The sequence below is a fragment of the Neoarius graeffei genome, chromosome 22 (genome assembly GCF_027579695.1).
Source record: "Neoarius graeffei isolate fNeoGra1 chromosome 22, fNeoGra1.pri, whole genome shotgun sequence".
Taxonomy (NCBI): Eukaryota; Metazoa; Chordata; class Actinopteri; order Siluriformes; family Ariidae; genus Neoarius; species Neoarius graeffei.
The window spans coordinates 13,192,679-13,206,804 of NC_083590.1; the positions used below are offsets into that span (position 1 = coordinate 13,192,679).

Below are 14,126 nucleotides of genomic sequence, written 5' to 3' on the forward strand. Positions count from 1 at the left end.
AGCAGTGTGTCTGGTCTCTTTAGCAGCACAAAGAGACGATGGATTTTTTCCCCCATTCATTCATTTATTTTTTTTTAAAAGGACATAAAAACACACAGAGTCGACATAACAGATCCGAGCATCAATATTGACAGTGTAGTGTGAACACCTCAAAGTGATTTTATACATTCCATTCTTTTCAAATAATAATAAAGAATAAAAAATAGACATAAATTATGAATAAATAACAAAACTAATTAGATGCTAATATAAATGAGAATTACATTCTTAAGACAGCAAGATCACTTTTTTAGAGTCTGAATAACACACACAGAAATGAAGGGATTAAACTGTACGTTTCCTTGTTACATGGTCAGGTCCCTGGAAACCTCATACCAGGTTCATTATTGGATGAATTTCCTTATCAAAGGTAAATGAAGTTTAAAGAACGTGTACGCATCATGGTGCCACCTGAGCAACAAGAAAAAGCTGAGTTTGTGCCTTTATTTCTGACAGTACATCACTGGAAATCCATTTCCAGTTGCCTCAGAAATCTCAGGTACTGTACATGATCTGAGAAACGTGGTTTGGGCGCCACGTCACCCTCCATGCCAGCCTTTGTTTTTCGACTTTCCCTTTCTCCTTTCATCTCTTCTCCTGCGCTTGCGGATACAGACAGACAGTGTGCTGTGTGCCGTTTGCTGTGCGCTCATCTCAAGAGCTCCAGACAGCTTGTCGTCCCTCAGGGGAAAATTAATAAATAAATAAAACGACCCTGTTGTACCTGCACCTGGAATTTACACTTCAAAACCGAGGGGAAATAAAGCAGGGCTGGAGATCTGCGAGATGAAGATGTAGCTGTGTTGCTGCACTGCAATGTTATGACATCTCTTACTACATCTCTCTGATCGCACAACGCGAGCTGGATGTATGATTAAAAAATAAATAAATAAAAAGAAAAAGGGCGGCATGGTGGTGTAGTGGTTAGCGCTGTCGCCTCACAGCAAGAAGGTCCTGGGTTCGAGCCCCGTGGCCGGCGAGGGCCTTTCTGTGTGGAGTTTGCATGTTCTCCCCGTGTCCGCGTGGGTTTCCTCCGGGTGCTCCGGTTTCCCCCACAGTCCAAAGACATGCAGGTTAGGTTAACTGGTGACTCTAAATTGACCGTAGGTGCGAATGTGAATGGTTGTCTGTGTCTATGTGTCAGCCCTGTGATGACCTGGCGACTTGTCCAGGGTGTACCCCGCCTTTCGCCCGTAGTCAGCTGGGATAGGCTCCAGCTTGCCTGCGACCCTGTAGAACAGGATAAAGCGGCTAGAGATAATGAGATGAGATGAAAAAGAAATAGGGCGGCATGGTGGTGTAGTGGTTAGCGCTGTCGCCTCACAGCAAGAAGATCCGGGTTCGAGCCCAGTGGCCGGCGAGGGCCTTTCTGTGCGGAGTTTGCATGTTCTCCCCGTGTCCGCATGGGTTTCCTCCGGGTGCTCCGGTTTCCCCCACAGTCCAAAGACATGCAGGTTAGGTTAACTGGTGACTCTAAATTGAGCGTAGGTGTGAATGTGAGTGTGAATGGTTGTCTGTGTCTATGTGTCAGCCCTGTGATGACCTGGCGACTTGTCCAGGGTGTACCCCGCCTTTCACCCGTAGTCAGCTGGGATAGGCTCCAGCTTGCCTGCGACCCTGTAGAACAGGATAAAGCGGCTAGAGATAATGAGATGAGATGAGACCCAAGAAGCGATGTGCAGGGGCCAAATGCCACTTCCGCACCCTACATCCATTTGATGCGTTGAGCAGACGCTGTTATCCAGAGCAACGTACAACATACTCAGAGCAGCCTGGGAGGCATTTCGGGGTTAGGTGCCTTGCTCAAGAGCAATTCAGTTATTCCTGCTTGTTCAGGGACTCAAACCAACAACCTTTTGATCCCAAAGCTGCTTCTTTAACCATTAAGCCATAACTTCCCCTATATTTACATTTAGCCACACCTATAAAACTCCATAAAAGGCAAAAAGCTCACAAAGAAATGACAAAATGCTGACTAAAAGGTGAAAGAGTCTCCTCAGTGCAGTGTGTGCTAAATCTTCCAATAATGCAGCTCAGCCACTGCAGCACATCGGCTACAACAGACACACGCTGATGTGGGTCTGTCCTCCTTTTGCAGGGTGCCAATATTATTTTGTCTTGATTAAATAGCTCATCTTATCTGTTTTATTTCATGGATTTCTGTCAATTCATGCAGCAAGCAAAACACAGATTTGTGTGCTGCAAACTGGCAGCCATTTTTTTTTTTAAACCCAATCAACAGTAAGAAATCTACTTATTTAATCCTTAATTTGAAATAAAAAAGCCTTCATGGTTAGCGGCGCACATCGGAAACTACTCAGGAAAGAAAGCAACAGTATGAAAAATCTCCATTATGTCCACTCTGAAAAGCTAAAATGTTAACGTAGGTAAGAAATCAAGCTGAAAGCGAACAGTTTGGCGTCATGCAAACTGAACGTCTAAAACTGTCATCTCGGAAGTATTTTTACGTGGTTTCGGTTATTGCGTGACACACCCTGATTGACAAACGTGCACAAAAAGACACTACAGAGCTTGAAAAAAATTGTCACAACAACATAGCATCAGATTAAGGTAGGGGCGTGGCCTAAAGTTAAAGGCTTGCACTCATAAGATAATAAAAAGATGATTTGTGTGAATTCGCCCATTTCGTGCAACTGATGTAGTCAGTGAGGTCTTGAGCCATGTGTGCTGATTTCGATGCGCAGGGGCTGCAATCATTCCTTTAACAATTATTCCATGAAATCGAGTCGTACATGAGCTGATAGCCGACGAGGCACGTAGCACCGAGATTGAGTAGAATAACTGTTTTGTTCGATCCACATTCACTGGGTTTTGCGAAACAGAGCATTTTTACTTTTCGCAAATTCGATAAATAAAAACTTTACACAAAAAGTCCGACAAAATAACTTCCGCTTAGAATGTAAACAAACTGGCGAAATGACAGGAGCGATTTGTGAAAAATGCAATAATAATTCTTGAGAAATTATACTTTCAAATTATACTTTACAAATACTTTCATGGCGGCACGGTGGTGTAGTGGTTAGCACTGTCGCCTCACAGCAAGAAGGTCCTGGGTTCGAGCCCCGGGGCCGGCGAGGGCCTTTCTGTGTGGAGTTTGCATGTTCTCCCCGTGTCCGCGTGGGTTTCCTCCGGGTGCTCCAGTTTCCCCCACAGTCCAAAGACATGCAGGTTAGGTTAACTGGTGACTCTAAATTGAGCGTAGGTGTGAATGTGAGTGTGAATGGTTGTCTGTGTCTATGTGTCAGCCCTGTGATGACCTGGCGACTTGTCCAGGGTGTACCCCGCCTTTCGCCCGTAGTCAGCTGGGATAGGCTCCAGCTTGCCTGTGACCCTGTAGAAGGATAAAGCGGCTAGAGATAATGAGATGAGATGAAATACTTTCATTCCATATTTTCTTGCTGTATTTTTGAGGTTTGGTTTGCGAGCAGTTTTTATTTCGTCCTCGGTTGGTTCAGCAACATGCTCCGCCAGTTTACTTTTCCTCTACTTGCAGTATATTAGCTGATATCCTAGTAGTAAAGCAGCCAATTAGAGCGCGTGAGTCCTCATATCCAGTGAATGTGGAGGGAATTATATTTATTAGCCTCGCAGCTTGAATACGAATCCAAAAGACACGAAGTTCAAAAGCAACATCATGTACATTTAATTTGATCTCATTTTAAAAAACATCTCGTTTTGCTTGTTTGTTGATCTAAAACGTCTAAGGAGTCAAGTGGGACATGTTCGAGCGAGGGAAAAAAAGATGACTAAAGCCTCCAGCACACAGAGAGAGAGAGAGAGAGAGAGAGCTGCTCCTTTACACAACACGTCCTTTTCATTAATCTCCCTTAATGTGCTTTTTGAATTTAATCCAGTACATTAAACCAAGATGACAGACTTGAAATCTTTATGGCCTCAGACTTTAATTCTGAGCATCGGAGAAGCTCAAGCGCAGGCTGACGAGAGAAAGAGAGAAGATAAGAAAGAAAGAAAGAAAGAAAGAAAGAAAGAAAGAAAGAAAGAAAGAAAGAGAATGGCCCCATGGATAATAACCTCCCCCGGGTGGAGTCACTCCCCGTCTTTCTCTCTCTTTCTCCCTCTCGGCAGGGACGGCGTGGATGAAAAGGCCAGCGGAGCCAGACTCTGACTGCGGCTCCATTAAACACATGCTTGGTTCCCGCATATAAATATTGATGCCTTGGTGAAGCTGCAGGCTACGCTCTTCCTTTTCTTCTCTCTCTCTCTTTCTCTCTCTCTCACACACACACACCGCAGGGATGAAATGAAAGACAAGAATGAACAGAGTGGTGGGCCAGCTGTGAATAAAGCTACTGGAGATTTCTGCGTGATGGCCAGAATTGGAGATATATATATATATATATATATATATATATGTGTGTGTGTGTGTGTGTGTGTGTGTGTGTGAGAAGAAGCTTGTGCTGGTTACAGACCATCAGATACAACAACGCTAAGACACTATCTGTATTTGGATTGAAACCTGAAGCAGGCGTGGCTTAAATCGGAAATGTTAGCATGGTGTGAGAGTTCTGGCTCTGACGGTTCTTTATCTTCTGCTACATCATTCCAGTATCAAATAGAGATATGGGCGTGGTTTTTTTTGTTATTTTTTTTTTTTTTTAATCCCATCCACACAGCTTTGTTTGGACCTGCATGTGAAATCTGCGACTTTAGTATGCTCAAAAATTAAAAAAAAAAATTTTTTAAATGCAAACAAACTTGCATACGTCCTATCAATCCAAAACCACAACAAATCTGAGCAAGTGGTTACTAAGGAGGGACGAACGAATGCTGTAAATACAATCACAAGGCTTCATGCTACGGTTAAGGACCACGGTCTGTCTTTCTTCTGCAAGCTTCATATTTAACCCTCTTACTCACGTCACATGGAAACCCCCCCCCCCCCCCCACACACACACACAGGATCCCAGTCCTAATTCACACCAAGTCTTAAAAAAAAAACATGGAGTGCTCCTCCTATTTATACAAAAACATCATCTGTTCAGTCTACATAATCACAATCACGTTCAATTACACGCCTGTAACACAAACACTTCAATAAATAACTTCAATGCAATAAAACATCTCGAATGAAACAGTCGTGCGATTAGATTAGTGCTCAGCACATTACCTCGATAAATTAAGAAGAATTAAAAAAAATATACAGTGCATACACATTTTTTAAAAATGACACAATTACCGTCATGAAATGTTGCTAAAATGTATGCATGGGTGTGAAGTGTATACTTGGGCTAGCTTTGTGACACACAACAATACAATTATTACCCAGTGATGATCATCTCTGAGTTCAAAAAAAAAAAAGGGGGGGGGTGGAGCTTAATTTGTCTTTTCAAATCATATTTGTTCATGTGGCTATTGACAGGAGGACACTATCGCTAGACAACGGAGAAGTACGTAAATACGGACACGGAACCGAAGCTAGCTAGAAGACTGTGATGTAGCTAGCATATACGCTCGGAGTTCATCCTCAGATACATTCGTAAATTACTGAGTAAAAATGCCGTACGACTAAAATGACACTGTTTAACTGTTTAGCATTAACTGCCAAACAAATCTCCAAGTGTTCCTACTATTAAAAACTCTTAACACTCCAGATTTGCAAATACCACAAACAGAAGTGACGTGTATTTATTTTTACTTGCAGGTTTTTACTGCGTAGCATAAAATACTGATTTTGCCTTCGTGATATAATATTCAGGCACTGTTAGCTAAACTAAGCCAGCTCTCGAAACGCTAATCAGCCGAGTCGTTTAGTAGCTTATTTATCATGTGAACAAGGCCGCTAGCACGCTAAACAGGAACAGAGCATTACATTTTATAAAAACGACAGCTAAATATTTACAAACGAGTCCACTAGCTGATGTGAGGTCGATTATTGTGCTGATATCATCAGGTTTATGACTGGCTGATGAACTTAAGCTCCACCCTTCTCGCCCTAGAGATCTGACATGCCAAACGTTAGCTGCAAATAAACTTCTATGGAAACGGAAGCCAAATATTTACAAAGAGAAAGTAAAACACAACACTAGAGACACACACACACACCACACACTCTTCCCTGTCTAGTTAAAACAGCAGAAGAGTGAACAGGACTCGGGGGGTTCTGGGCTCTGGAACTTTCCCGAGGTGGGCGTGTCCATGCACTGAGCGATGAACATGTGCAGGTCTGACACATGAGGAGCTTCCTGGGCTTGTTGCTATGGAAACACATACACACAACACAATGCATGCTTTTAATAAACTGGACATGTGATCCCTTACTCACTTGCTGCCTCAATCACTCACTCATTCAATGCCTTAATCACTCCCTCAGGGGTGATAGCGTTCCGGCGCCGCGCCGGATTTCCGGCGTACCGTGGCTGGGGAAAAAAAAAAAAATCTAGTTCGCCCATTGTCCTGTGTCATTCTGAGATGCGCAGATAGACAGTAAAGGGAATTCGGAATTCCCTTTACTGTCTATCTGCGCATCTCAGAATGAGACAGGACAATGGGCGAACTAGAATTTTTTTTTTTTCCCCCAGCCACGGTACGCCGGAAATCCGGCGCGGCGCCGGAACGCTATCACCCCTGCTCCCTGCCTCAATCAGCCCCTCACTGCCTCATTGTCTGCCTGCCTCACTCACTCACTGCCTCGTGCCCACCCGCCCTCCCTCCTTCACTGCCTCACTCCCTCTCTCACTCATTTATTGTCTACTTCACTAGATCACTCACTGCCTCATTCATTCACTGCCTCACTCCCTCATTTGTCTGCCTGCCTCACTCACTCACTACCTCATGCCTGCCCCCTCTCATTGCCTCACTCACTCATTCCCTGCCTCATTGTCTGCCCTCACTGCCTGCCTGCCTCACACCCACCCTCCCTCACAACCTAATTCATTCAGGACCTCACTCACAGCTTGCCTCAATAACTGCCCTTTTTTACTCCTGCACTGCCTGCCTCATTTGCTGCCTCACTCTCTCACTACCTGTCTCACTCATTACCCCAATCCCTCATTCATTGCCCCAGTCCTTGCCTCACTCCCTCACAGCCCAATTCATTCAGTGCCTCACTCACAACTTGCCTCAATCACTGCCCATTTTACTCCCCCACTATCTGCCTCATTCATTCATTGCCTCACTCTCGCACTACCTGCCTCACTCCCTCAATGTCTTATTCACTGCCTGCCTCACTTCTTTCCTTCCTCACTCACTCCTTTTACAACATGTAATTCTTTTTTACAGAATAAAGACATAAATGCAGTTGTATGAAATGATAATATTATTGTGAATTATAATATTAGTTCTGACATTTAAAAGACATTTCTCTCTCTGCCCCGATCCCCCTCTCCCTCTGTCCTCTGACTCACGGTGATGGTGTCGTAGGCGCCGGTGATGAGAGCGATGAACAGCGACAGCACCATGTAGATGAAAAGTGAGATGAAAGTGTAGAGGTAGAGCTGACTGAAGAGCCACACCAACGTGCTGCTGCGCTCCACCTCCGAGAACGTCGCAAACATGTCGTCTCCGTTTATCAGCGAGAACAGACACTCTGACACCGTGGACAGGGAACGGAACTGACACACACACACACACAAAGTGGAAAGGAGTGTGAAATCAGTGACACCACACACCAGACTCATACACAACACACTGTGTTATAAATCACTCAGAAACAGATCTTTCACATGCGTGTGTATGTGGTTGTGTGTATGCAAGTGTGATACTTTATCACAGCATAACACACACAAACGTCTCTGTTAACATGGTACAGAGTGTAGGTGTGTGCGCGCGCGCGCGTGTTCTTTTAGCATAGTACAGGGAGTGTGTTACTTCAGTGTATGTGTGTTACATTAAGCCTAGGTCACAACCGGACGTACGATTTTTTGGCCATGCGATTTTTGGCGTTTCCCAAATCGCTGCGTTTTTTTTGTTCATGGAGAAAGATGCACGTTGGCCGTAAGTTTGTCTTGTAACCTGAAAAAAACGTAAGCGCCCGTAGAGTTTGTTTGACATGACAAAGAACCTCTGCGGCCGGTCTGCGGCCAGTCTACGGCTCAAAAATCAGCACGTCACAAGCGCGCCCTCCGTGCATTTCACGCGCGCCCTCCGTGCGTTTCTTGCATGTAGACCGGCCGTAGGAGCACGTACGGCCGGTTGTGACCGAGGCTATATGTGTACATACTTTTGTTACTTTAGCAATGGTATCGTGTGTGTGTGTATTACTTTAGTGTTCTATGCATTTGTGTATTTGCATAATTTTAACATGGTATATAGTGTGTGTGTTACTTTAGTGTTGTATAAAGTGTACACATGTTAGTGTGCAAGTGTGTGTGTCTCATCTCATCTCATTATCTCTAGCCGCTTTATCCTGTTCTACAGGGTCGCAGGCAAGCTGGAGCCTATCCCAGCTGACTACGGGCGAAAGGCGGGGTACACCCTGGACAAGTCGCCAGGTCATCACAGGGCTGACACATAGACACAGACAACCATTCACACTCACATTCACACCTACGGTCAATTTAGAGTCACCAGTTAACCTAACCTGCATGTCTTTGGACTGTGGGGGAAACCGGAGCACCCGGGGGAAACCCACACGGACACGGGGAGAACATGCAAACTCCGTACAGAAAGGCCCTCGCTGGCCCCGGGGCTCGAACCCGGACCTTCTTGCTGTGAGGCGACAGCGCTAACCACTACACCACCGTGCCACCCAAGTGTGTGTGTGTTAAGGCCAATTTATGCTGACAACCCAGTCCTCACAGACGGCGTCGCAGATAGCGTCTGCGTAGCCCCCCCCACCTTCGCAAACGCTCTGCGCGCACCTCCCAAAAATTGTGACCACCGCAGAAGCCTCGCAGACAGCGTTGCAGACAAGAGGACTCTGATTGGTCCACTCTACATCCGTTGTACACACACTTCCGCTTCCCTACTTTCCCGGTTTGGTTTGTTTTCACGACTGCCATTTTTAAAAACACGAGTGAAGATGGAGCAGCACGAAGAGCGGTTGATCGAGGAAGTGAGGAAGTACGGACATCTATACGACTCCAGTTCTAGTCATTATAAGTAACCGGAGGATAAACACTCCACTAACCACACCCACCAACTACTCCTAGTGATTTCGCGACTTCGCGCCCCCTTGCGTTGTGGCGGTGAATAACATCGCGCACGCCTATTACTCCCCGCTCAACGATAAATTACAACTGTCTGCAAAAAGCTATCTGCGAAAGCCTTGTCGCAAGAGCATGCAGAGGCCCTTACTTTAGTGTTCTGTGTGTGTATGCATGTGTATTTGTGTTACTTTAACATGATATAATGTGTGTGCTACTTTAGTGCTGTTTAGTGTGTGTGTGTGTGTGTTTATTTTTACTTTAGAGTGGTTCTGTGTTTGCGTGCGTGTTATTTTAGTTTGGTATACTGTGTATGAGTGTGTGTATTTGTGCTACTTTAACATGATATTACATGTGTTACTTTAGTGTTGCATAGAGTGTGCGCGTATGTTTTATTACTTTATAGTGGTAGTGTTCATGTGCGTACTGTGCGTGTGTTAGTGCGGTATATTGTGTGTTACTTTAGCGTGGTAGGGTCCCAGGACGATCCAGCCGCAGAAGCAGTAGCCCATATAGATGACAGCAGCGCAGCAGCAGAAGCGGATGACATTTGGGAATGCAGCTCTCAGGGTCACGATCAGGATCTGCGCTCGCACACACACACACACACACACACACAGTACAGTAGACAGTGGTGTAGCGCTGGTTGTGTGTTAATTCCCAAGACTACCTGTTCCTGTTTCACCTGTACGTTTCTGAAACTTACGTTGTATTTCTGGAAGAAGCTGAGGTAGCGGATCACTCCCACCCACACCAGCAGCGTGGACGTGCCCATCAGGATCCCACACACATCATAGGACGCCAGATTCTACAGTACCACACATGCACACACAATTACTCTGTGTCTGGCTAATGTGAAATTCCTAACAAGACACTGCAACCTAATCATTTTTAAACAAACGAACAAATAAAAACAAATGTTGATTAACTGCAGTTCCAGTTTTGAACACTGGGTGTCACTGTTACTGACAATCTAATAATGGCTCAGCTCCCCAACTCCTCTTGCTCAAAATGCGCGTAAGGAAACTGTGCGCGCGTGTGTACGTACCTTGGTCTCAATGCCGATCTTGATGAAGGAGGCGATGATGGTGAGAACGTCGCTGATGATGATGAGTAAATACCAGCCGTTAATGAACTCCATTCGGTCTCCCCAACACACACCCCGGTTCAGAGACTGCCTGAAGAAGCGCACAAACTCCTACACACACACACACAAGCAGATCATAAAGCACATTTTTACACTGCATCCATCTATTCGTTGTCATTCTATTAACTTCTTCCTCCACTTCCCATCCCATTACTCCATCCAAAAATCCATTTCTCTCCTCAGTACTCAGCCCATCCATCTCCAATAATCCACAACACCATCCCTGCCACCCCGCCCCTTACTCATCCTTCTCTTCATCCACCATTTCCTCTCTCCATCCATCCCTTCACTTATCTCTCTATAGTACAGTGGATATAAAAGTGTACACACCCCGTCAAAATGATAGGTTTTTCTGATGTAAAAAAAAAAATGAGACCACGATAAAATAATTTCAAAACTTTTCCCACCTTTAATGTGACCTGTAACCTGTACAATTCAATTAAAAAACAAACAAATCTGTTTGGGGGAAAAAAAAAAAACATACAATAAGCTGGTTGCATAAGTGTGCACACCCTTAAACTAATACTTTCTTGAAGCAACTTTTGATTTAATTACAGCATTCAGTCTTTTTGGGTTCACACCTACCATCAATTAAAAATGACTCTGATTAACCCCAAATGAAGTTCAGACATTTACTCAGTTGCATCCTCCAGCAAAAGCCAGGGTTCACAGAGAGCTTACAAAGCATCAAAGGGATCTCATTGTTGAAAGGGATCAGTCAGGAGAAGGGTACAAAAACATTTTCACAGCATTAGATATACCATGGAGCACAGTGAAGACCGTCATCAAGAAGTGGAGGAAATATGGGACGACAGTGACATTACCGAGAACTGGACGTCCCTCCAAAATTGATGAACAGACGAGACGAAAACTGGTCAGGGAGGCTGCCGAGAGGCCTACAGCAACACTGAAGGAGCTGCAGGAAGTTATGGAAAGTACTGGTTGCGTAGGGCGGCACGGTGGTGTAGTGGTTAGCGCTGTCGCCTCACAGCAAGAAGGTCCGGGTTCGAGCCCCGGGGCCGGCGAGGGCCTTTCTGTGTGGAGTTTGCATGTTCTCCCCGTGTCCGTGTGGGTTTCCTCCGGGTGCTCCGGTTTCCCCCACAGTCCAAAGACATGCAGGTTAGGTTAACTGGTGACTCTAAATTGACCGTAGGTGTGAATGTGAGTGTGAATGGTTGTCTGTGTCTATGCGTCAGCCCTGTGATGACCTGGCGACTTGTCCAGGGTGTACCCCGCCTTTTGCCCGCAGTCAGCTGGGATAGGCTCCAGCTTGCCTGCGACCCTGTAGAAGGATAAAGCGGCTAGAGATAATGAGATGAGACTGGTTGTGTACTACATGTATAGTTTAAGGGTGTGCATACTTACACAACCAGCTTATTGTACTTTTTTTTTTACCCCCCAACAGATTTGTTTGTTTTTCAATTGAATTGTACAGGTTATAGGTCACATTAAAGGTGGGAAAAGTTTTGAAATTATTTATTGTTGTCTCATTTTTTTACATCAGAAAAACCGATCATTTTAACGGGGCGTGTAGACTTTTTATATCCACTGTAGGTCGATAAATCTCATCATCCCGCCATCCATTTCTGCCCGTCTCTCCTTCACTACACCTTTCCCTCCATCCATTCTTCCCCCCTCCATACATTTTGCAGGATGATTCCTCGGAGTATGGATCGTCCACACAGCGCCAGTGAGAGGCCACACACCACTGCCACCAACATGTCAAACGCCACCCGCATGTAGTTCTCCTCTAACAGACGGACAGACAGACAGACAGAAAGACAGAGAGAGAGAGAGGAGTCTTACACTGAGACTCAGATTTACTAACATATGTTCTGACAGGTTCAGATCTCAAAGAGTTTCCAAGAAAAGTGTTAAAAATAATGTAATCAGAACAAGATGGCTAAAAAACAAACAAACAAACCCAGAAATACGAAATGTGACACTACAAGCAGCGATTAAGGGGGCCAAGCACTTTTTCCTTAGCAATGGAGGAAGACTGGAAGTCACCGACACCACTGGCATAAAAATCTTAGAAATAACATTTGTTTGGACTGTTCATGATGCTCTGATCCAAATTTCATGATGCCCGGAAAAATTTTTGTTAAAGTAAAAAGAAAAGAAAAAAAATTGCCTTTCATTATCTCTCTCTCTCTCTCCTTTCAAAATGGCCGACTTCCTGTTTGGCAAATCACAAATTCATTCCATCCAGAACGTGCGCAGGGTTTTTTTTTTTTTTACCAAACCTACACGTGTTTTTACAAGGCAAGAGTGTGTTGGTGTGTAATCTTACTGTGTCCAGACACACTGGGATCCTTGCACACTCTGATGACGGCCTGGTTATACAGACTGAGCTTCATTTTCCCACTGTGGGCTCTGTTATCAAAGAGGATCTGAGAGAAAACACACACACACACACACACGTTTGACAGGCATCCAGATGTGCAGGTGAACCAGTGATGGAAAACCCCCGACATATTTTATTTGGATCATTTACAGTTAAAAGAAACTGACACTTTCATCACTAGAATGTTAAATGTTCAGAGGTTTCACACTTTTAGCTGGAATATAGCTTGTCTCAGATGACTCAAAATGACTGGGCTGACGCAGTGATATTAAACAAATGTACTATAAGAGATGAGACATTAAAGCATTATATATGATAATAGATATGAAATAGTGATTAATAAATATTTAGTATAAATACAGAGATGATTATAGAAAATCGTGAGCGCTGATTGGTCGACAGATTTAGACTATTTCTTGAGAATCACCTCGAGCGACTCGACAAAATGGCGGCCGATCGCTTCGTCACAGTAAGTGAGGAAAAATTACACTACCATTCAAAAGTTTGGGGTCACCCAGACATATTTGTGTTTTCCATGAAAAGTCACACTTTTATTTCCCACCATAAGTTGTAAAATGAATAGAAAATATAGTCAAGACATTTTTCTGGCCATTTTGAGCATTTAATCGACCCCACAAATGTGATGCTCCAGAAACTCAATCTGCTCAAAGGAAGGTCAGTTTTATAGCTTCTCTAAAGAGCTCAACTGTTTTCAGCTGTGCTAACATGATTGTACAAGGGTTTTCTAATCCTCCATTAGCCTTCTGAGGCAATGAGCAAACACATTGTACCATTAGAACACTGGAGTGAGAGTTGCTGGAAATGGGCCTCTATACACCTATGCAGATATTGCACCAAAAACCAGACATTTGCAGCTAGAATAGTCATTTACCACATTAGCAATGTATAGAGTGGATTTCTGATTAGTTTAAAGTGATCTTCATTGAAAAGAACAGTGCTTTCCTTTCAAAAATAAGGACATTTCAAAGTGACCCCAAACTTTTGAACGGTAGTGTACAAATGATGAAAGAAAATGCTGTTCCTAAAAGCACCAAAGATGCTCTGAAGTTTGGTCTAAAACTATTCAAAGGGAAGGTGGAAGTGTGATTTATTTTATCGATTTCAAAACAAAAGGATTTTATGTGACTCAGTGTAGATAAGTGACAAGTCTGTGCCACAAAGTTATTATATTTACATACTGCTTTTGAAGTTTGAAATCATTTTTTTTAAATAATTACCTGTGTATTTATACTAAAACAATTATCCACCTCAGGCTCAGTGAATATTGACTTCAACTTCATCTCAGTTATTATTCACGGATATTCACTTCACCTTTGGCGAATAATGGTTGATTCAAACAACAGAAATTGTGCGTCAATTATTATTTTATGCCAAGGTTTTTACTTTTATTATTTCTTCACTTCCTCTTAAATTCAAATGATTTCACTTCATCCAGCTCCACACAGAG

The 14,126-nt window shown here is 43.9% G+C and overlaps 1 protein-coding gene across 1 annotated transcript in view; it reads right to left on the reverse strand.

Moving 5' to 3' along the window:
- Positions 1–4,965: 4,965 nt before the first annotated feature.
- Positions 4,966–14,126, reverse strand: part of mcoln1b (mucolipin TRP cation channel 1b) — a 28,082-nt gene continuing 18,921 nt past the window's right edge. The window contains exons 7-13 of the mRNA XM_060904404.1: positions 12,605–12,704; positions 11,955–12,061; positions 10,213–10,362; positions 9,871–9,972; positions 9,626–9,748; positions 7,425–7,631; positions 4,966–6,275 (exon numbers count right to left, since the gene is read on the reverse strand). Of these exons, the coding sequence (XP_060760387.1) occupies positions 6,141–6,275; positions 7,425–7,631; positions 9,626–9,748; positions 9,871–9,972; positions 10,213–10,362; positions 11,955–12,061; positions 12,605–12,704 (924 nt within the window). The 3' untranslated portion in view covers positions 4,966–6,140. The remainder of the gene's footprint in view (positions 6,276–7,424; positions 7,632–9,625; positions 9,749–9,870; positions 9,973–10,212; positions 10,363–11,954; positions 12,062–12,604; positions 12,705–14,126) is intronic.